The following is a 22,524-nucleotide window of genomic DNA, read 5'->3' as shown; positions in this document are numbered from 1 at the left end:
TTCACTACCATGCGTGTGAAGTAAAAACAATGCCAGTTTCACTTAAGCATATATTCCCTTGATGAAGCAGTAAAAGTTACGAATTTTAGGAAGTCTCATGTCTTTTTTAACGTATTTGATGAACTGGGAAGTAAAGTAAAGCCCTTCTGGTGCATACTTAGAGTACATTGGTTGATTCAAGGGAAAGCATTTGTGTAGTTATTTAATTTGCAAGCAGAACTAGCTGCTTTTTTCATGGAGGATTGTTTTTACTTGAAAGAATGCTTGGCAAACTGTGGTTATTCAGACTTGGATATGTAGCATCTATTTTCTTGAAAATGAACACAGTGAGTTTGTCACTTCAAGGAAGACAATTGATAGTGTTTGTTGCCAATGATAAAAATTGAGCTTTCAAGTGAAAATTAGAATTTTTGAAAACATGTAACCACTGTTGATCCCAGTACTTTAAGGATGAAATCAGGTGGTGATACTAACGAATGTAACTTCTGATAATTTATCATGAAATTTGTTGATGTTTGGAAGATCTGTGTAAGTCAGTGAACTAGTATATTCAGATAACCAATGTGTGGTGTTACAAAACCATGCATAGATAATCCATTTAAAGTACAAAAGAAACCAATGGATTTTAAAGGACTACTCTGAAAACTTTGTTGATATAGTTTTAGATATCACATGCAACTAACCTTTGAGAAATAACTACTTGTGTTTTTATGTAGTATCAAAGAAGAATATCTATAATTATCTGAAAAGGCTATTAATATTAAACTACTCCTCCCTTTTCAACTATATATTTGTGGGAGTCCACATTTCCTTCATATTCTTGAACTAAACCAACATACTGCAACAAATTGAATGCAGAAGTAGATATGACGATCCAGATGTCTTCTGTTAAGCCAGATATTAGAGGTTTTGCAAAAATATGCAAGTGCTACTCTTCACACAAAATTACTTTTGATTTGAAAAATACAGGTTTTAAAAGTATTTATATGAAAATGTGATCTGCTTTATTTTTTAAATGAACTAACATACATTTAAATTTTAGCTGTTTTTATTTCTAATATAGCAATTTATTTCTTGCTAGGTAAGACTTACATAAACAAAAGCTCTTTTAACTTTGAGAGGATAAGAGAGCCAGAGACCAAAAAGTTTATGAACTGCTGGTGTAAGGTTTTACTAGCATGGGTTTCCACATCCCACAGATTTACTTCAGCAGGCATTCTTTTCCTTTCATTTATCCTTTGTTGAGTAAGATCTCTCTGATAACCTAGTGACCTACTTGTTAAACTCAGTGGCCTAATCTTTTCTTTCCATGTCACCTCCATAGTATTTGATGTTGGTAGCCTTTTTTTTTTTTTTAATTGAAATTCTCCCTTTTTGATGTCTCTAACACATTTTTTCTCTGGTTTTTTCTTGTACATCTTTGAAATCAATTTCTGCCTACTGAAACCTGGCTTCTTCTCTATATACTTTACTTTGTATGTGGCATGCTCTTTCTGGAATCTAAGCCAGAAACTATCATTGTCTCAACTTTGATCTAACTCCTCGTCGTTCTTCATGTCCAGTCTTTGAATTGTCTCTAAAATCTGTCCTTTTTCCAGTTTATGTCACTATAGTTTAGAAGCCCATGTCTTTTCTCTCATGAATTATGACAAATTGGTCTGTTCTCCCTAATGCTGCTAACATCATTTCAGTATGTTTTTTAAAACATAAAAATTAAGACCTCTCCAGTGAATAAAGTCCTGTTTATTGAATAAAGGTTGAGCTCCCGAGCATGGTATACAAGGTTGTAATATCTGTCATTGATGTGCTTTTCTAGCTTCATTTCCTGCTGCGTATCCCAACCAATCTTATGCTGCATCAGCACTTAAGTATTTTCATCAGATGGTGCTTCTTAAAAGAAACCCTCTGGGAGAAATCCTCTGGGATTATAACCTCCTCATCCCAACTATTTTATTGTTCAGTCTATCTATGTAAATGCATATGTAATTATCTCTAGAAAATCATCATATTGTGGTAGTATTGTCTACGTGTTTATCTACCCTTCTGGGCAGTCATACCCTTTGTTGTATCCTCCAAAACAGTAAAGTATTTGGAACATTTTAGGCATTTAAACTTTTTCAGCTAACATTCCTTTAAATTTTACTATTGCTGTTTAACAACTGGCATCACTTTTCCAATAATTTTTTTAAAAATTTAAGTTTTTTTATTTTGGAGAGGGGGGAGAGAGAGAGAGAGAGAGAAAGAGAAAGAGAGAAGAGAATGAATCCCAAGCAGGCTCCTCAGTACAGGCCTGTTGCAGGGCTCGATCTCATGACCATGATGAGATCAGGACCTGAGCCGATATCAAGAGTTGGATGCTTAATTGACTGAGCCACCCAGGTGCCCTTAATAACTTTTTTTTAAGTTTCTTTTTTATTTTAAGTAACTTCTACACCCAAACATGGGGCTTGAACTCATGACCCAGAGATCAAGAGTCGTGTGTAGAACAAGTGTGCATTCAGAGGAGGGGCAGAGAGAGAGGGAGAGAGAAAGAATCCCAAGCAGGCTTGGCACTGTCAGCACAGAGTCTGACGTGGGGGGTTCAAACTCATGAACCGTGAGATCATGACCTGAGCTAAAGTCAGACGCTTAACTGACTGAGCCACCCAGGCATCCCATCCCCCAAAACTTTTAAGCCTATGCTTGTAAAAATATTATCAGACTATTTTGTCCATAATTCGTAGGTACATATTTTAGCATTAATTTTTAAAAATTTTTCACAGTTTTGTTTTGTATTTTGAAGCTGTTACTTGATTAAAAGCACAGTTATTACAGTTAGATTAGTAACTGAGATAAGTGACCCCTGAGTCTTCGTACCTTTGTCTTTAAACACGGAAATAATGTTATAACAAAATATGTAGTTATTTTGAAAATTAAGAACATAAAGAATTTTGTGCATCTCATATTTTTTATTACGTTTGTTCTTGTCTTATACTTAAAAACATGTATGTGTGCAAGTAAAATTATAATTTGCCCCTCAATTTTGAAGCATTTTTAGCTTTATCATTTTTAATTGACATGTAACAATATATTAGTTTCATATTTCAAGAATGATAATGTACCTTACATTATATTATTTATACCTTGGCGTTTTTACAGTACAACTTTGGAGGATTGTTTGTTATCTCACTACCACTTATTTAGGTCTTGTTATTCAGATTATTGAAATTTGCATGGTATAACTAAAAAAGAGAATTACTTCTTTTTAAAAAAAAAATTTTTTTTTTTAACATTTATTTGTTTTTGAAAGACAGAGAGAGACAGAGCGTGAGCAGGAGAGGGGCAGAGAGAGAGGGAGACATAGAATCCAAAGCAGGCTCCAGGCTCTGAGCTGTCAGCACAGAGCCTGACGCCGGGCTCGAACTCACAGACTCAGAGATTATGACCTGAGCTGAAGTTGGACACCTAACTGACTGAGCCACCCAGGTGCCCCAAATGAGAATTATTTCTTGACTAAAGTAAACTAAAATCAAGAAAAAGTACAGCATATAATGAAATATATTTAAGTTCTCTTTTGAGTGGTTTTTAAAGTTAGTTGACATTGAGGGTCTATCAAAAACTAGAATATACTAAACATAGATTTGTGGTATTTGAGATTGTTTAATTGAAAAATAGTTTAGAATTCAGATTTTGCATTTATTTGAATTTACTGGTACAATTAATGGAACAAATTAAATTTAATTATAATTAATATGGAGCTAATTTTTACTTTATGGTTGAGATAGTATTGTTTTGTCTATGAACTTGTTACTTTAAAGATAGATCAATTATATACATTATTAGACACCTATACAACTATAGAAATTAGGCAGACATTAAAGAAATAATGGAATTTTCCCTCATCTTGTGCTTCCGGTTGTCTATTTCCAGTTGTTCGGAGTCAGACTAACAGGGGTAGTTGCTGATATTTTTCTACAATTCTGTTATCATTTCGCCTACCTGGTTAACTGCTTATTCTTCCAAACCTAGTTTGTGTATCTGTTGGCTGTGACATTCTCCTTGACCAATCTCAAACATGCCTTCCTTCGTGTCTTTCGTGCACACCTCTGATTGTGATCTTCATCTAGCTTCAGCATTTCCTCATAAATCCGGGGTTGATTTGTGTCTTTTTCATGAAGCTGAGTATTCTTTCTCAGAGGATGAATATTCCAGAGGATGAATAACTGGTTAAAGGCGTGAGAGTAGCTGTTTTCTTGTTTTAGAATCTAAATGGTGCCTCAGTTTGTGATGCTTACCTTTGTTATATCATTTAGCATATGGTAATTCTGCTACCTGTATGCATTTACTCTCTTGTTATCAAGAAACTCCCTTGAGTTTCTTAAGGGAAATGGGAGCTTTGCATTACCTTTTTCAAAGATGCTTGACAAAGTGCCTGGGAAGTAATGGGTGTCCAATGAAAGTTTGTTGAAAGAGGAATATACGTATTAGAAAGGAAAAGTTATTGGTTTGTTTTTTTTAAACTCTATAAGCTTTGAAGAAGTTGGAATTTTGATACAGGTTGTAGAAGTCATTATTTGGAGAAGAACCCACATGTGTGCATGTTTGAAGTATCAGAAATAAATGGTAGTGAACAAAATTCTAGAATTCGGTATATGCTTAATGAACACATACCATATGCCAGGAATTATGCTAGAACTGTAGAATTATAGATGAGACCCAATTCCAGCCTGTAAGGGTTTGAATTCTAGCAAAGATAGATAAATGATATTTGCTAATGAGTAAACAGAAGAAGGAATGTACAATTAATGTTCCAGTATAGTCCTACTTTTTGGAGAAGTCCTATGCTCAAATCAAGAATGAAATCAGTTATTGGTGTAGTCATTACTAGTCAAGCACTTTTGGTAAAGTGTGTTCTAACATCATGGCCAATTTCCAGTTTGGTTAATTTTCTCAAGAAATTTCAGCCAAATGAAACTGCCATGTCACTGCTAAGTAAAACCCTCCCCTTTTCTCTGTGTGTATGTCTATGTGTATGCGTGTATAAATAATGTATTTTTTTTTTCAACGTTTATTTATTTTTGGGACAGAGAGAGACAGAGCATGAATGGGGGAGGGGCAGAGAGAGAGGGAGACACAGAATCGGAAACAGGCTCCAGGCTCTGAGCCATCAGCCCAGAGCCTGACGCGGGGCTCGAACTCACGGACAGCGAGATCGTGACCTGGCTGAAGTCGGACGCTTAACCGACTGCGCCACCCAGGCGCCCCAATAATGTATATTTTTAAAAGAAACTGCTGTTTTTCAGACGATAGTTGTTATATAATTGAAGTAAGGTTTCAGAGGACTAAAATTATTTGCCTTTGAGAAGTTTACATAGGATGGTACAGGTTATTAAATTTATATATATGTAATAATACCAGAAACAATTTTTTTGAGAATAAAATAATTTTATAATGGGACTGCATTACTGAATTTAACATCTGTTTATTCAACTATATTACTGATTATATTGACAGTCATCTTCAGTATGCTACTTGGGTATTTTTTTTTTTTTAAAGCATTGTTGAGAAGATTAAATGAGTTAATTTTTGTAAAGCCTTATCACAGTGGCTTACACATAGTAAATGATCATTGCATGGTGGCCATTACTGTTAAAGTATATGTTTGAAAGAATATTTATAACATATTGCTACAAAATTAATTTTGTTATTATTGGTGGTTTCAGTAAAAGCAGTATCTTTGAATTATTTATCATTCATATACTAATTTTCTGTGTTCAGAATGCTTTCCTATATATCTTTACATTTGTTCATCAAACCACCCTACATGAGGAGGCCAAGATGGTCATCCAATCACAGATTTAGTGTTAGAGCCTAGATTGAAATCCAGGTTGACTGCTGGTTGATCTTTTCATTCTTTTGTCTCTGATAAAGAAGTTTATAAAACTGTACTATTTGAGTGAAAGATTTCTTTGCTTATTCTTCTTTTCTTCTGAGGTGTTAGAGAGCCAGTATATTTTGGTAGAAAGATTAGCATTTTGTGGGATATCAAGTTTTCATTCAAGGAGTTAATGAAACAGGTGTTTGAGATTTTTTTAAGACACATTTTCCTTTATCTTTGATAGTTTGTAATTTTAGGGTATTGCAAGTATGTAAAATATATTGTGATTTGATTTAACGAATATTTACTAAATATCTACAATGCTTTGTTTATTGGCTTTCATGCGTGTTAAAATCTCTACCATTTGTTATATGATCTGTGATTGATAATCTGTTTCAGAAGATTGAGTAGGCACTCCATTTTGCAGTATTGTTTATTATGGGAAATTACAGAATTACCTGGAATTTTAGAGTTGGAAGGAACCTTTCAAGAGCTTCCATGAGGTTTAGTAATTTCCTGAGACTGGTGAGTTTTTATTACTTGAAACCTTGATAATAGAGGGATAAGATTGTCTTCATAGGAAAGGTCTTAAGAGGTTTGGGGTAGAAATATTGGTATTAAAACTTTCGAAATAGGTTGAGGCCACCATTGTTTGCAAATCCTTCTTGTTTGGGATTTTCAGCTCAGTTCTTGTTGCTATACTGAGAACTGCCAGGTAAAACAGAGCAATCTGCTAGGTGAGATCTTTTCTATTTGTTGGAACTCATGGCTCTAGCCTAGTATCCTCCTGACAGGTAAGAAAACAGGCCTGGAAAGATTGTGACTTGTTTAAAGTCAGTAGCTGGTTCATTTAATGTCAGATTCAGATACTTGGATTTCCAGTCCCTTTTATTACCTTGCTGTGGTAACATTTAAATTTGCTACCGAGTATGGAAACCAATTTGACAATAAATTTCATATATTAAAAAAATAAATAATAAAAATAAATTTGCTACCGAGTAACTTCTTAAGGATTTCTTCTTGTAAATTTGGTATACATAGATCTAGCGCTGTACATCTTGATAATTTCTAACGTTAAACCTACTACTTATAACTAATATAAGAATTTTTTTAATTAAGTAATTTTTTTTGATGTTTGTTTTTGAAGGAGAGAGAGACAGAGTGTGAGGGGATAGGGGCAGAGAGAGAGAGGGAGACACAGGATCCAAAGCCGACTCCAGGCTCTGAGTTGTCAGCACAGAGCCTGATGCGGGGCTTGAACCTGTAAACCACGAGATCATGACCTGAGCCGAAGCTGGAGGCCTAACCAACTGAGCCACCGAGGCACCCCACTAATATAAGAATTTTATGTTAAAACTGGGCTAGCAGTGTAATGCATGAAGAACAAAATGACAGTCAATTATTTCCCCCTTGTTAACTCTGTTATTTTTGACATGTAATTGTTAACAAACTTCATATTGATATATTTTTTAATATTTGTTTATTTTGACAAAGAGAGAGTGTAAGCAAGGGAGGGACAGAGAGAGAGGGGGAGAAAGAATCCCAAGCAGGCCTTCCACTGTCAGTGCAGCGCCAGATGCGTGGCTTGAACTCCAAACCTTGAGATCATGACCTGAGCTGAAATTAAGAGTTGGACGCTTAACCAACTGAGCCACCTAGCTGCCCCTTGATATCTCTTATAGTAACATTTTTTTGTGCTTTATATTCTGACTTTGATATCATAATATTTCTTAGAGGAAAGATCCCAGTAAATATTATTTCCCTTTTTGGGGGGGCACAAATATTAAGAATCATTAATAGTATAATTAATAACCAATTTGTATGTGTGTATATTACTATATGTGTATGATAAAAAGTTTATGCAGCTCACTGGTAATTTTTAGACATGAGTTAAACCACTTCATTTTTACATGTTTTATAGTCCAGTCAGGGTTCGTTTGCATGCTATCATACTTTATAGGATGATCTGGGATGATCAACTTAACAAAAGCAGCAGGTAGGTAATATTAGATGCCAAAGAAGTATTTGTTTAAGAAGTAGAACTCTAAGGGGATGCCTGGGTGGCTCAGTTAGGTAAGTGGTCGACTCCTGATTTCAGCTCAGGTCATGATCTCAGTTTGTGAGATCTAGCCCCAAGTGGGACTCAGCACTGTCAAGGCAGAGCCTACTTGGGATTTGCTCTCTGCCCCTCTCCTGCTCATGCTGTCTCTCTCTCTCCCTCCCTCCCTCCCTCCCTCCCTCCCTCCCTCCCTCCCTCCCTCTCCTTCTTGCTCTTTCTCAAGATAGATAAATATACTTAAAAAAAAAAAAAAAAAGAAGAAGTAGAGCTCTAGGTATATTGACAGAGAAGGCAAAATTGTTTTGGTCTTCTTTGATCTTTTTCCATCCTTTTTTGCTGGTTATCTTTGATCTCCCCAGGGCCCAAAGTTTCTTAATACTCATTTCTAGCTTGCCTTTTTTCCTTTTCCCCTAGCTTGCCTTCTTTCTCATCCTTTATTTTCTTCACTCCACCAGCAGTTCTTCCTTTACTAGAAAATCTTTATTGTTTTCTCTGTTCTGTAAATCTAAATGAAGTAATTGTTTCAAGTGTTAATAAATATCCTGAGCATGGTGGGGGTGGGGGTGGGTGGGTAGAGTTAGTTTTTTCTTAAGGAAGTAATTGGTGATAAAAATATTACATGTTCATGGAAGATACTGAAGAAATAAAAAGAGGAAAATAGGAATGCTCATCACCACATCTCTCCAGCCAGAGATCGCTGTTTCTAACGTGTGTTTCCTTTCTGTTTTTTACAAGTGGATATTAGCATTAAAAGGGGGAAGTTGAGGTGTCTCTCTCTGGAAGAATGGGAGAAAGGAGGAGACTTCTAAATCAGGAGTGTTTCTCTGACTTCCCAAGACAGCTCTCATCTTGCCTTCTCTCTGTACTCCAGTAGGCCTCACAAACACTGGTGGTAGGGAATGCTTTTGAAAACAAGCCAAGAAAGTTGGTAAAATACTGTGTATCATTATCTTCTTAGAGTTTAATAAATTGAAAGTCCTGAGAATCCTCCAAAAGAATTTGTTTTAGCTTATATAGTTGTGCAGTTCTCAGTTTTACCTGAGTGGATTTTATTTTATTTTTTCTCTATTATAATACAAAACTCATTGGGACATTCTGTTCTGTAGGCCCTTGCTATTGAAATGTGGTCCAAAGACCAGTGGCAGAGACACCTCCTGGGAACTTGTTAGAAATGCAGAATCTCTAGGCTTCTGGCTGGCTCAGTTGGAGGAACCTGGGACTCTTGATCTCGCTTGTGAGGTCAAGCCCCATGCTGGGTGTAGGGATGACTTAATCAATAAAACTTAAAAAAAAAAAAAAAAAAAAGCAGAATCTCTAGTCCCACCAAGGATTTACTGAGTCAGAATCTGCATTTTATAGATTATTCATATGCACATTAAAATTCAAGAAGCACTGCTCTGGTTTTTTTTCAAGATAAGACAGTGAGGTGGGCAAGGCTCTGAGGTATTCATTCTACTTGAACTGCTTATTCCAAAGGGCTTTCCCCTTTCTTTTGGGGGTGCACGTGTGTGTGAGGCAGCATTGCATGTACGAGTGTGTATATGAGCATGCATTTGTGTACAACATGTGAGCGTGGGTATGTCTCTGTTAATGGTGCCCCCTCTGGCCAACACTTCCCTCATGAATTCTTATGTCAAAAAATGCCGCCTCTGTTAACACATCCTCCCTGTTATTCCTGTTTCTGATATCCATACACAGCCATACATTCCTTCACCCATACAGCTCACTCAGAGCTGGCTTTGGGAAACCTGTGAGAGAGCAAGTTGCAGGGAATAAGGGAGTAAGAGAATGTTTTTGCTGGTTAGAATCAAGTAACAGGTTTCTTGGGGTAGAAATGAGCTAGTCTTCCCTCAGAAGAACACAGGGGTTTTGAATTGTGTTGGTTGGAGCCCTGAAATCTCCTGAAATTATCTCAGTGACTGCCAGCAGGAACAACCAAGTGGGGCTCCATGCTCCCACACTCCACTTCAGCTACGACATCTATGCTCTTATATACTTTATTCACTAGCGTTTCTTTTAATTTATTTCCTAAAGGTGCTTTGCTATTGGAACAGTTTTTTTGAAACCACTGCCCTGTTCCTTCCATTTAGCTTTCCACCACTTAAATTTGTCTGTTCAGCGTAGGCTGGGTTAATTGTGACCGGACTTCTTAGCCACACGTTTCAAAAGCAAGAGCTAATAATGAATTTTGTGTAGTGATGCGTAGATTAAAAAGTTTGTCCCTTGAAAAGCCTTTTCTTCCTCCCTCCTTCCCTTTATCTTTCCTTTCTTCTCACCCATCTTGTTAGACACTTTGCTCTTTTTAAAAAATTTTAAGATTTAAAAAAAAGTTTTTTTTATGTTTATCCATTTATTTTTGAAAGAGAGAGAGAGGCAGAGAGAGATGAAGAGAGGGAATCCTAAGTAGGCTCTGCACTATCAGTGCAGAGCCTGATATGGGGCTCAATGTGGGGCTCGAACCCATGAACCATGAGATCATGACCTGAGCCGAACTCGGACGTTTAACTGACTGAGCCACCCAGGTGCCCCCTTTCCTCTGTTTTCAAAGACCAAGGCTGGTAAAACCTAGAGCTATATAATCATTAATTAGTTGAGTGATGACCAGTATAATTTATAACAAGAAATATATTAAATTCATTATGTCATCAAATTATACTTTTTGGTGACATGGATAAGGCTATTCCATTATCTATATGAATGTGGTTATCACATTTGGGTAGTATTCCCTCACCAATTTTCCATAAACTTAATGCCTCTGATCGCATGGCATTTTCCTGTAATATTCCTTGGTAATTGACAGTTTAATTGTGATCTTTCCATCTTCCACTTGTGTAGGACTTCATTATACATATTTTTGGTGCAGGAAAATTTATCTAGTTTTATTTTTTTGCCTACATGTTTTTTTATTTTATTATTCTAAAAAATAGTTATTTTGAGAAAGAGCGTGTACGCATGTGGGAGGGATGGAGAGAGAGACGGAGAATCCCAGGCAGGTTCCATGCTGTAGCACAGAGTCCAATGTGGAGCTCCATCCCACAACGATGGTGAGATCATGACCTGAGCCGAATCTAGAGTTGGATGCTTAAGTGACTGAGCCGCCCAGGCGCTTCTACATGTTTGTTTTAAATTTTTAGGTGTATTCAGTATAATGGAAAGAAAAAAAAAATTTTTTTTTTTTTCAGAGTCCCCTACAGTAGTTCCCTGTAGTATAGTGATGAAGGGTTTGGACTCTGGAGCTTGATTGTTTCGGCTTAAATATTGATCTCACCACTTACTAGCTGTGTGACCTTGTGAAAGTTAATCAACTTTTGAGTCTCAGTTTTTACATTTATAAAATGGACTTGATAATAACACCTACCTCACAGAGTTGTTGTGAGGATTAAATGAGATAAGTCTTGCAAAATATTTGACAGTACCTGGCATATAGTAAGTCCTCAGAAAATGTTAGCTAAAACCATCAAATACATGAGTGGTGATATAATACTTGATATCCGTTAGGGGTGTAACAGTCCCTGTCGTCAAGCATGTGGGTTCAAATGTGGTAGCTGACAAAACCAGAACATAAGAATAAGGGTCTTCTATTAAAGGATAACATTTCCACAAATTATTTCAGGGATAATTTTACAATTTCATGTACCCACCCTTTCCCCCTCCCTCCCTCTTCTCTTTCCTCTCTTCCCCTCCTTGCGTGCTGTTGGGGGTGGGGTGTGTCCCCTAGTAACCAGATGTGACTTGTCACATAAACATTTGGGGATTACCAGTGAAAGTTTTAACTTCTAAAAAGCACTTTGATAGTGTAATAGTGGTAAGCAGTATTTATAGACTTAAGAGTTGAACAGTTAAAAACATTTTTTACTGTTTGCCATAGTTAAAAAGTAAGTCTGATTCCAGGGTTGGATTGTCAGAAAGCATGGTCATGATCTTTTTTAGGCCACTCTGTCATCTTGTATATTATGTTGTTTTTTCTGCCTCATACTGTTCCATCCTCCAAAATTTTCTTTTTTGGTCTTTATGATTGCTCAAGCATCATCTCTCAAGAAGCATATCTTTATCTGTAGGCCAGAATGAATGTCCTTTGAATTATTCTTGAAGCATTCTATCCAAAAATCTGGTGGTTGTAATTACATAGTGTATTGAAATCATTTTGTTTCTGTTTCTTTCTCCTTCTTAGGAGAAATCACTGTAATTGCCTTACCATTTGTCCTGGAATCCTATTTCAGCTTAAATCCCCACCTTGCCATTTACAGCCATATAACCATACAGCTTTATGGTGATGATTCAATGTGATAAATGATGTAAGGAACTTAGCATAGTTCTTAGTTAATTAATTATGATGATAATTATAAATAGTAATAAAAATTCCCAGTGCCTGTCACTGTGTCTTGCATAGATATTGGTAATGCTTAACTGCAAAGACTCTTTATCATGTATCTGATTGCCGCTTTAAGCTGTTTTCCATTTCTTGTTTTTTAAGCAATGTTTATATAATACTTCATTTTATCAGTCTGTGAGTTGGATGTATTATGTTTAATTATGCCCGTTTAACCAAAGTTACCTTCATGTGCAGCTTTTTCAGCAGTTTAAAAATGTTTTCTTTTGCCATCAGTATAATGTAGACTTTAAACCACAACTAATAGCATTTTATTTTGTCATAATGTCATGCTTGTTTGTTAAATATGAACTAGAGGCAGGGAAACCATTTAGTGGAAGCCATTACAATAGGTCTAGGCAAGATACAGTAGTGGCCAGAACAAGGATAATGTCAGTGGGAGACAGAAATGAATGGATTCTAGATACATTTAGGAGCAAATTGATAGGACTTGATGGATGGCCGGAGGTGGTTATGGGAAATAGGAAGTTGGGTTATAGAGAGGGAAGAATCAAGGATGAATCCCAGGATTCTGGCTCAGGTAAGCAGCTGGGTAAATGTGCTTTACACTGACAAAGGGAACAGGAAGAGGGACAGTTTTGGGGAAAGGTAGTAGTTCACTTTTAGATTTGTTGAATTTCAGGTATCTGAGGGAAATCTGAGAGGGGAGATCTGTGAGGCAGTTGGATATGTGGGGCGTGAGCTCACAAAGGAGGACAGGGCTATGAATATATACTTGATAGTCATCAAGCATACATGATTGAGTTGAAGTTATGGAAGTAGGTAAGACAGATCAGGGAGTGAATAGACTGCATAGCATGAGAAAAGAGAACCCAGGACAGAAACTTGAGAAACATTACGACCTTTTTGTGTCCACCAAGATGAAGAAATGGAGGAGAAAGAGAAATAGGCAGTAAGAAACTGGCAGAATGTAATGTTACAGAAACTGGGAAGAGATTGTTTTCAAAACGAGGGGATGTAGTGAGCCATGTCAAATGGCCGTTCTTCAGATAGAATCTTAATTTTCTCTTGCATTCTGTGTAATGTTTATTTTAACGACTGTAAAAATTTATATTTTAGGTTATAACAAGATAATCCTGCAAAGTGCTTGTAATAAGCTTTTCATGGTAGTTACAGTAGTTCTAAATTGTATCTACAGGTTAAATAAAGGAAGTTAATATTTGTAGGTCAGGAGATGAGTAAAATTATGTTAGTAACTAACTTTCTCAAGAATGCTCTAATTATCCAGTAAAATCTATCATTAAGCCTGTGCTTTTACAGGTAGCTCCTGATTGTAGCTATAACAGTTAGTAGAATTAATATAAAAAATTGGGTCCACCTTGGTATCAAGAATTTTTTTAAGTGGTAAGTAAATGTAATAGTATAATTGTGGGGGAGCATGTATGGTTTGAATAATCCTTTATGTTCTGTTTTTAGAAGGAATGAATCATAGCAATCTTTATTGATCATCTAACCAGGCAAATCACAGCACTTTTCATAAAACTGTTTGGTTCATAAAGTAATAGTCATCTGTGGAGTAAATTGGATTTGATGTGATTCATGATTCAGGTTTTATGACTGCTGAATAACAAAGTTATTATTTAGAATATAGGCAGTAGTTTGAAAACTGTCAGTGTTAACTTCAGACTATATTGGAATTTATATTTTAGAGATGGTTATTAAGAATTGATTTGGGGGGCGCCTGGGTGGCGCAGTCGGTTAAGCGTCCGACTTCAGCCAGGTCACGATCTCGCGGTCCGTGAGTTCGAGCCCCGCGTCAGGCTCTGGGCTGATGGCTCGGAGCCTGGAGCCTGTTTCCGATTCTGTGTCTCCCTCTCTCTCTCTGCCCCTCCCCCGTTCATGCTCTGTCTCTCTCTGTCCCAAAAAAATAAATAAAAATGTTGAAAAAAAAATTAAAAAAAAAAAAGAATTGATTTGGAAACTAATGCAGGGCTTAGAGTCTGGTCAGGTTAATTTTAATATAAAAGTTGAGAAAAAGGACATAATTACAGTAAAAGTTAGACTTCATTTTCATGCTGGCATAATTGTTAGCATTGAGAGTACCATTAGCTGTTATTTTTGTATGTTAACTTGGATACTAACTATAGTTGGTGAATAAAGGATTACATATAATGCACCTGACGTTTTGGACTAGGATCAGGAAAATGTTTCCTTGTACTAGAAGCTATAAAGAGTAGATGATACTGACTGTCTATGGAAGTATCCCATTTTAAGACATGGTTTATAAAATGTGGTGCATAATTAAGGGACCTGGGGTATCTGTTAAATTAGGAAGATCACAATATTGTTGAAGATTAATTAATATGATTAAGGTATTCTTAGGAAGAATGAATAGATATAAAATGTTGTGAAAGAAAAAGTACACAGCATTATGTCACTGGACAATTGGTTAATATTTAGCATAGTAGAAGAGGTGGTAGGAAGTGAGGGATGCTATTTGACAGCCAGTAGAGTAATATTTTATTCTGGGGGTTGTGGTAATGTAGACTTCTTTATATCTAAATTAATTAGTTCTTATTCAGTTAAAAAAAAAAAAGCTTGCAGACACAGCAACCAGTTTCAGGGCTGCTGCGCACTTAGACAAATTGTAATTTTGTATAACAAATTACCTCAAAATTTACTGTCTGAAAATAATAAACATTTATTACCTTATCCTCCTTTCTGAGTCAAGAATTTAGAAGCAGCTTATCAGGTGATTCGGGCTGCTCAGGGTCTCAGGCTCAAATGAGGGAGGATCCATTTTCAGGTTCACTCATGTGGTTGTCAGCAGGCCTTAGAATACCTGCTACCAAGTACTCACATGGCTGTCGACAGGCCTCAGGACTCTGGCTGTTGGCCAGAGACATCAATTTCTTGGCCACATGGGCCCCTCCATGGGGCTGCTCACAATATGGCACCTTGTTTACTCCAAAACAAGGTATCAGAGAGAGCCCCCAAAAGAAGCCAGTCTTTTTATAACCTAATATTGGGAGTGATATCCCATTACTTCTGCCACATTCTCTTCCTGAGAAATCAGTCACTAAATCCAGCCTATATTCTGGGGGAGGAGATTACAGAAGGGCTTGCATACCAGGAGGTTGGTTGGATCATTGTGGGCAGTCTTAGAGGTTACCCACCACGCTATCCTTTAAAGTTTAAACTTTTTGTTGTTGTTGCAGAATTCTTTCTTGGAAGGAAAAGATAGGGGGGAAATTCAAAATATAAGATAAATAAATGAGAAATTCTTTTGTCCAAAGCAGGGGTTCTAGGGAGATAGATCTTACCTGCTACCATCCTTCCCCTTTAGCTTCCAAACAATTTGAATATTAGTATTTTCACCATCAAATGTCAGTCAATAACATGAATATATGCTGTTTTTCTCATGTTTTCGTTTTAGAATTTGTCAACAGTTGTAAAATTCTAGCTTATAAAAATCAGGTATTGGGACATGGAAAACAATTTGTGTAAATGTTTCTGGCAACTTGTAAAGTTGAGGAACTTCCTTTACTAAAGTAAATCTAATGTAAAGCCTGGTTTTATTGTATTAGCAGATATAGTTTTTAAGTTAATCTGATAGTGATAGTGATTTATTTACTAATTGCTGCCTGGAATGTTTTATTAACTATTTCCAAATTATATGCATTTAAAGAAAAATTTTTTTTTTCAACGTTTATTTATTTTTGGGACAGAGAGAGACAGAGCATGAACGGGCGAGGGGCAGAGAGAGAGTGAGACACAGAAACGGAAACAGGCTCCAGGCTCCGAGCCATCAGTCCAGAGCCTGACGCGGGGCTCGAACTCATGGACAGCGAGATCGTGACCTGGCTGAAGTCGGATGCTTAACCGACTGCGCCACCCAGGCGCCCCAAAATTATATGCATTTTTAAAAAATCGCAAGTGTATAGTGGTATTTGGAATTGAGTTTTGATATTAACATGTTCTTACGGCTTTTATGTTGTAATTGGTGATTCCTAATCAGTAACATAAATTACTTATTTTCTTTATCTTGCAGTATGAACAGTCTAGTTCAGGGGCGCCTGCGTGGCTCAGTCAGTTAAGTGTCCGACTTTGGCTCAGATCATGATCTCATGGTTTGTGAGTTTGAGCCCCGTGTTGGGCTCTCTGCTGATAGCTCAGAGCCTGGAGCCTGCTTCGGATTCTGTGGCTTCTTCTCTTTCTCTCTCTCATTCTCTATCTCTCAAAAATAAACATTAAAAAATATATATAGTTTCAAAATAATAGTACTGAAATTATTATAAACAAATCTCTAAGTTTAGAATTTATTTATGTAGTTCTTTTATGTAGTTTTCTTATGTAGACTATATCCCTCTAAAGGTGTATAAAATCACTTGAAAACCATTTCTGGAATACTATGTCAACAGTTTGATGTATAAAGTTAGATTCTGGGCATTGGGTCTAAATGCTTTATTTACATTAACTTAATTCCCAATACTGCCCTGTGAACTAGGTTTTGTTGTTATCCTTATTTTGCAGATGACTAGAGTTCTTGCCATTTTGATTTTAAATTAATTATATTAATGAGAAAATAGTATTGTTTTTGTTTCTCTGTGGATTAGTGGGAAATGGTGGATTAAATGAGGGAAAGGACACTATATGTTTACTAACTTGGATATAAACTAAAAAAAATAAAAACGAAAGTTAAGAACTGAGGAAAAGGAAATTTTGATTAGGAAATGGGTGGTATTTATAATTTGGGGACCCTGAGGAGAGTGTATCATGGACTGAAAAGGGAGAAAAGTCATAATGGACTCAATTCAAATATAAACACATATGCCCCAATGTGATTCATCACATCAGTAGTGTCACTGTACTGATGTGAAACATCAGTAGTGTCACTTAAATATGCATGAATATGTGTATAATGTTAAATTTCATTATGCTGTTATAGGATTCCAAGTCCAGGATTTATGGTAAATAACTTCCCACAACCATAATAATTTCCGTAAGAATTTTAAATCTTAATTGAAAATTAGAAAATAAGGTACATGGAATCATCAAAACCAGTTGTAATTTAAATTGCTTCTAGCTAAAATATAATGTCCGAACCAGGGGGTAGTAGTGGAACTGAAAGTTAGCTACCATATTTTTTTCTAAGCAGTTTTTTCACAAGTTTATATTGATTTTATGGAGTAGATTTTTCATTACTGAAATACTTGATTTGATTCTTAATTACTAAGGAGTACCCTTTTGTGAATGAGTGTTGTAATTATTAGGGTTTACACAAGATAGTTTTGAATAGAGCATCCTAATTTCTGGAAGTACTTTTCTAAGCTATTCTGATAAAATCTGTCTTAGTTGAGGTAATGGCATGATAACAACAAATAGCTTTCAGTGCTGGTCTCTAAATGACCCTTTTGGTTACTTTAAAATATTTTCAAGATATTTTAATTCTCTTAAATTAGTTTAAAAATGCAGTTGGTTCTATTTTAAATTCATGAGTCTAAATTTGTTATAAATAAAAACTGGGAATTATTATTTAGTTCTTAGTGATACTTTTTATCCTAGATGATGCCAAAAGTTTGAAATGTTTGTATTATTGCACCTGTATCTACTTTATTAATCCAAACATGTAGGACCTTTATGCCAGGTACTCTTCAGGTACTAGAAGTTAACTAGGAATCTGGAAAACTTAAGTAGAGGACCCTTTTGGTATTCATCTCTGTATTACAGTTAGAAATGGAGGTCTGTGTAGTGCCCTGTTTGTATGAATGGGTCATTTAAAAACAAATGCATTAAACTATTTTTTAAAACTCAGATTTATTTTAAAAAGTATATAATTTATATACAAGACAATTTATATCTTCAAATTAAGTAACAATCTAGCAAAAATCTTGACGTGTGCTGTTGACTTATACCAAATGCAAACATTCCATCATAACAAGAGTGAGATGTAAGATTTTCATCAGAATTACGTGTTCAACTTATTTTTGTTGAATGATGAGTTTATACACCATTTTATCCTATTTTATTTTGTCATGGGGGGGGGGCGGGCAAAGGGAGAGGGGGATAGAGAATCCCAAGCAGGCTCCATGCCCAGCCCAGAGCCTGATATGGGGCTCCATCTCACGACCATGAGATCATGACCTGAGCCAAAATCAAGAGTTGGATGCTTAACCACTGAGCCACCCAGGCGCCTCTTAATCCTATTCACTTTTAAAACAGAGAAAAACTATACATTATCTTTGTTTCTATAGAATTAAGAAACATAAAAACTTTGTTTCTTGAGGGCAGAAGACGATTATTTAGCAGCATAATGGTAAGAGGGAGGAGTATTACTAAAATATATCTCTATCTTCAACAGAAACTAGTGTTTACCTGATTAATACGTATTGAATTAAAGGTAATAGAATATTTTCATGTGAACTTCAAAATAAAGTTCTGTTGAGAAGACCTTTTTTTAGAAGTCAGTTTTTTGTTGGTTTTTGTTTTTAATGACAGGACCATTTTTAGACAATTATTTTAAAAGTATAACAGTTAAAACTATGATTTCTACTTTGTGCACATATTTAAATGAAAATCAGCATTCTTATCAGTGGTCTGGCATACTTCTATATGTGTGTGTGGCTGGTTTCTTATTGGTGGTAAGTGGCTATTTTAAAGACTTAGTGAGAAAAGGGAATTTTATTGATGCTTTTTATCTGAAGTCTTACAGATTGTAGTTCACTGTGGCTGCTACACCAAAATTTGGTGAAGGCTAATGACAATGACTAGTTAAGAAATGGCAGATTTTGATCAACTAATTATACTTTTACTAATATTAAAGAGTGATGGTGTTGTTTCAGTCAAATGGAATAGTCTGATAGCTGATATTTTTGTATATTAAGATATAGCTGCCATTATAATGGGAATTTAAAAATGAAACCATTCAAATCGTATTTTCTTTTCTTTCTCTTTCTGATAATGCCAGGAATGCATTTTGTTTCTGTGTTTATTTTGGTGCATTCATATACAGTTACTTGATAAATTTACACTCCTTTCCCCTATAGTTCTATGGGTATTAATAATCTCAAATAAAATTAATCTTCTTATTCTGATAGAGAAGAAAAAGCTGGATCACTTACCAGTAACTGGAGTTCTCCTATTGGGTAATCTCCACAGATCCACATTCTTTGAAGTTATTGTGAATGCCTCGAGGACCAAGGAACCGTTGAAATTTCCAATTTCAGGAAGGTAAGCAAGTGCACTGAAGCATGTCTCTAGCATCTCCCAAATCCCCTCCCCCCAACTTTCTTACATATACGTCTGTACTGCATGCCCCCTCAGTTCCAGTGGATGCCCATCAGGAAGATTCTCATGCTGGACAGAAGGGCAAGAGAGGTGGATCTGTGAGGGAAAAGACCCAATAGGATAACTCAAGTTACTGGTGAGTAATCTAGTTTTTGCAAATTTGAGATTTTTTTTCTCACATTTCTTCTCTTTAGAAGGAATTTAATTACCAAGAGGAAAGTTGTTTGAGATAGCTTCTTTTTGTAAATTTGATGTAGATTTGTGGAATTTATTATATGAGTGATAAATACCTAGTTCTTGATGGGTGTATGAATAAGTGTGACGTTAAATTTAAAGAGTATCATTTACATAATAGTTGTTTTTTTATAAAAATTATGTGTCTATTATCTTTTGGTAAATAGTGTAATACTTCTAAAGCAATTTAAGGAAGCTGTGTGTTGAATTATTTTATAAATTCCTTTATTTGTGATGTTGCATTTATATGAAGTAAATACTTATACTGTAAAAGTTATGCTTATGCCAAATTTGGCCAAATTCTTTTGGCATAGTACTGAGCAGCAAAAGTAATTTTATGTTAATTATGTAGCATTTCTTACTGACATAGTTTTCAGTGTACCTTTTAACTTCACTGTAGGTATATTTGGAAAATAATTCAGGGTGTGTTCAGCTCTGTTTACTACTTCATTGTTCATAATAGATGACCTTATTGATGTGATGGGTGGCCCAGTTGGTTCACTGTGGACTCTCAGGTTCCATAGGTATCAGACAATTTATTGCACTGGCATGTAAATGTTAGAATTGGACAGAATACCTTGCTTCTCATTTCTCTCATTCTGTATTGTACCAGGTTGTCTTTTTTAAAAGGGCACTTTTAACACATAAAGAGCCTGTAGTGGTGCTCTATTCAAGCTGTTTTATAAAATTTTCATCCATTTGCTAGGTATATAAGACCTCTTATAATCCCATCCTATTTATCCAGCCTTAATTTCTCCACTTTGAAACTTTTCTTTTGGTCTTACTTGGATACTTGTTATATTTATGCTTTAGGGCTTGTGCTTTTCCAATTTTTTGAAATGACCTCATTCTACTTTTCTGTACTCTAAGGTTGAAGTCAAGTCCTATCCCTTACATAATTCCTTTTGTGCTAGCATCTCTCTGTGACCTATGTTTCCTCAGTGGAGAAATGAGATTGCTATGAGGATTGAATTAATTGAATCGTGGGATATACTTAGTGCCTAGCAGCACATAGTAAACACTCCTGTTAACTATTATTTGATTGTAGATTGATCCTAAACATCTTTTTATCTTAAACATTTCTGTGATTATGGATATAATTTTCATCTGTATGACAGTTTCACCTTTAAACATTATTAGCTTTAGGTTGTATTGCTGTTCCTTCCAGTGTGAAACACTTAAGCTGATTTGTATGGTCATTGAAAACAAGGATAGGATTTTATTGTTTTTAGTCTTATTTAGTTCCTAACGTCAGAGATTGAGTTTAAGTTGTACCCATTAAAAAACTAGTTTTTCATGTAGTTGATAGAAGAAAATGAGTTGTTCATGAATATATTCATTAGTTTTCTTATTTGTAGAGCAGGTTCATTTGGCTTATCAGTCCTGTTTGTAAGTTCTTAAGAACAACAGTTTTTTTCCTTTTAAAACTGGAAGAGTGAAATTATGATTGTTTAGCACACTATACACTTCTGTGGGACATTAAAATAGTGTATAGTTTTAAGAGAGTTAACTAGTTTGTCTCAATTTAAGACTCATTTACTGTTAGTAAACAAACCAGAAATTCAGTGTACTTGATTTTTGAGGTTTGAATAACTTTGAAGATTATTGCTTGATTTTCAGAAATGCTTGGATTTAAGAATACCTATCTGAAGTAGCAGTAAATGAAATTTAATTCAGGGTTACTGAAGGAAGGAAATGACAGATTGAGTGTGAATCTCACCAGAGAACCAATTCTGCTCCATTTAGACAAAACAAGATAAAGAACATTTAGTGAGATGACTTAAATGCTTGTTTTGAATTTGCTTCTGCACATCCATGTAAGAAGCTATTCAATTTTAATCATTTCTTTGGTATGATAGTAGTATGGGATATTAAGACTATCCTTGTTCTTTATTCTTTAGAGATAACATGCTGAAAATTTTTGAAGTGAAATATTACGATGGGTTCACAAATGGATTCAGAAAAAAATGTGTGGTATATTTGTATGTAGAGAGGGAGAAAAGGAGAAATAAAGCAAATGTGACATATGTTAACAATTTTGAATCTAGGTGAAAGGTATGCAGGACATTGTACTTTTCAACTTTTTTTGTGGTTTTGATATTTTTCAAAAAAAAAGTTGAGAAAGTATTTTAAAAAGAACCATATTGTGCTTCAATTTCTCTCATTCTAAAATGGGAATAATAGAGCTTGTTTTTTCCATGCCTTGATACAGGTAGGCACAGTGGGGTACATTTGGTAGAAAAGCAGTCAAGAGAACTTTTAAGAAGTGAATTTTTTTTTTTCTTTAAAGAAGAGTTTTGTAGTGGATAACATTCAAAGAACATTTCACATAAAAGTGTATTAGCTTAAAATATATCCCCTTTTCTCATTCAGAGAATATTGCATTATATTTGAATAAGAAGAACAGTCAAGAAGCAATAAATATGTTGAGATATATGGAGTAACTAATTGAAATAAAAAAATATAGCTAGTTATAAAAATAATAAATGGGCAAAAAAAAAATGATTAGACTCAGCTGAAGAGAGAAGTTATTAATTTCAGGCTAAAACTGATAAATCTTCCAGGACACCAACCAGGAAAATAAAAAGATGAAAAATATGAAAGAAAAGCTAAGCCACTGTAGAGGTAGATTGAAAAGCTCTAGTATAGATCTGATTGGAGTTTTGGAATGGAAGATACAGGGAATAAAGGAGAAGCGGTATTGAAGAAAAAATGACCAAGCATTTTCAAGAATTAAAAAAAAAAATTAAACTGTCA

General features: G+C 35.3%; 1 protein-coding gene across 13 annotated transcripts in view; it reads left to right on the top strand.

Annotated features, from left to right (window-relative positions):
• YAF2 (YY1 associated factor 2) overlaps positions 1–22,524 on the top strand; it is a 76,523-nt gene that overhangs the window by 5,878 nt on the left and 48,121 nt on the right. For 4 of the 13 annotated variants that reach the window (XR_006294610.1, XR_006294612.1, XR_006294611.1 and 1 more), the window contains exons 3-4: positions 19,344–19,476; positions 19,570–19,669. The exons of 4 other annotated variants lie outside the window; for them this stretch is intronic. Coding sequence is in view for 2 of the 9 variants with exons in the window: in XM_043563407.1 (XP_043419342.1) it covers positions 19,344–19,476 (133 nt within the window). In the remaining 7 variants the exon portion in view is untranslated. The remainder of the gene's footprint in view (positions 1–19,343; positions 19,477–19,569; positions 19,670–22,524) is intronic. 5 more of the 13 variants (XR_006294614.1, XM_043563406.1, XR_006294615.1 and 2 more) reach the window with 3 other exon arrangements.

Source organism: Prionailurus bengalensis, chromosome B4 (assembly GCF_016509475.1).
Source record: "Prionailurus bengalensis isolate Pbe53 chromosome B4, Fcat_Pben_1.1_paternal_pri, whole genome shotgun sequence".
In the NCBI taxonomy this organism is placed as follows: Eukaryota; Metazoa; Chordata; class Mammalia; order Carnivora; family Felidae; genus Prionailurus; species Prionailurus bengalensis.
The sequence above is the reverse complement of the archived record's forward strand: the minus strand, read 5'-3'. Positions and strand labels throughout refer to the sequence as shown.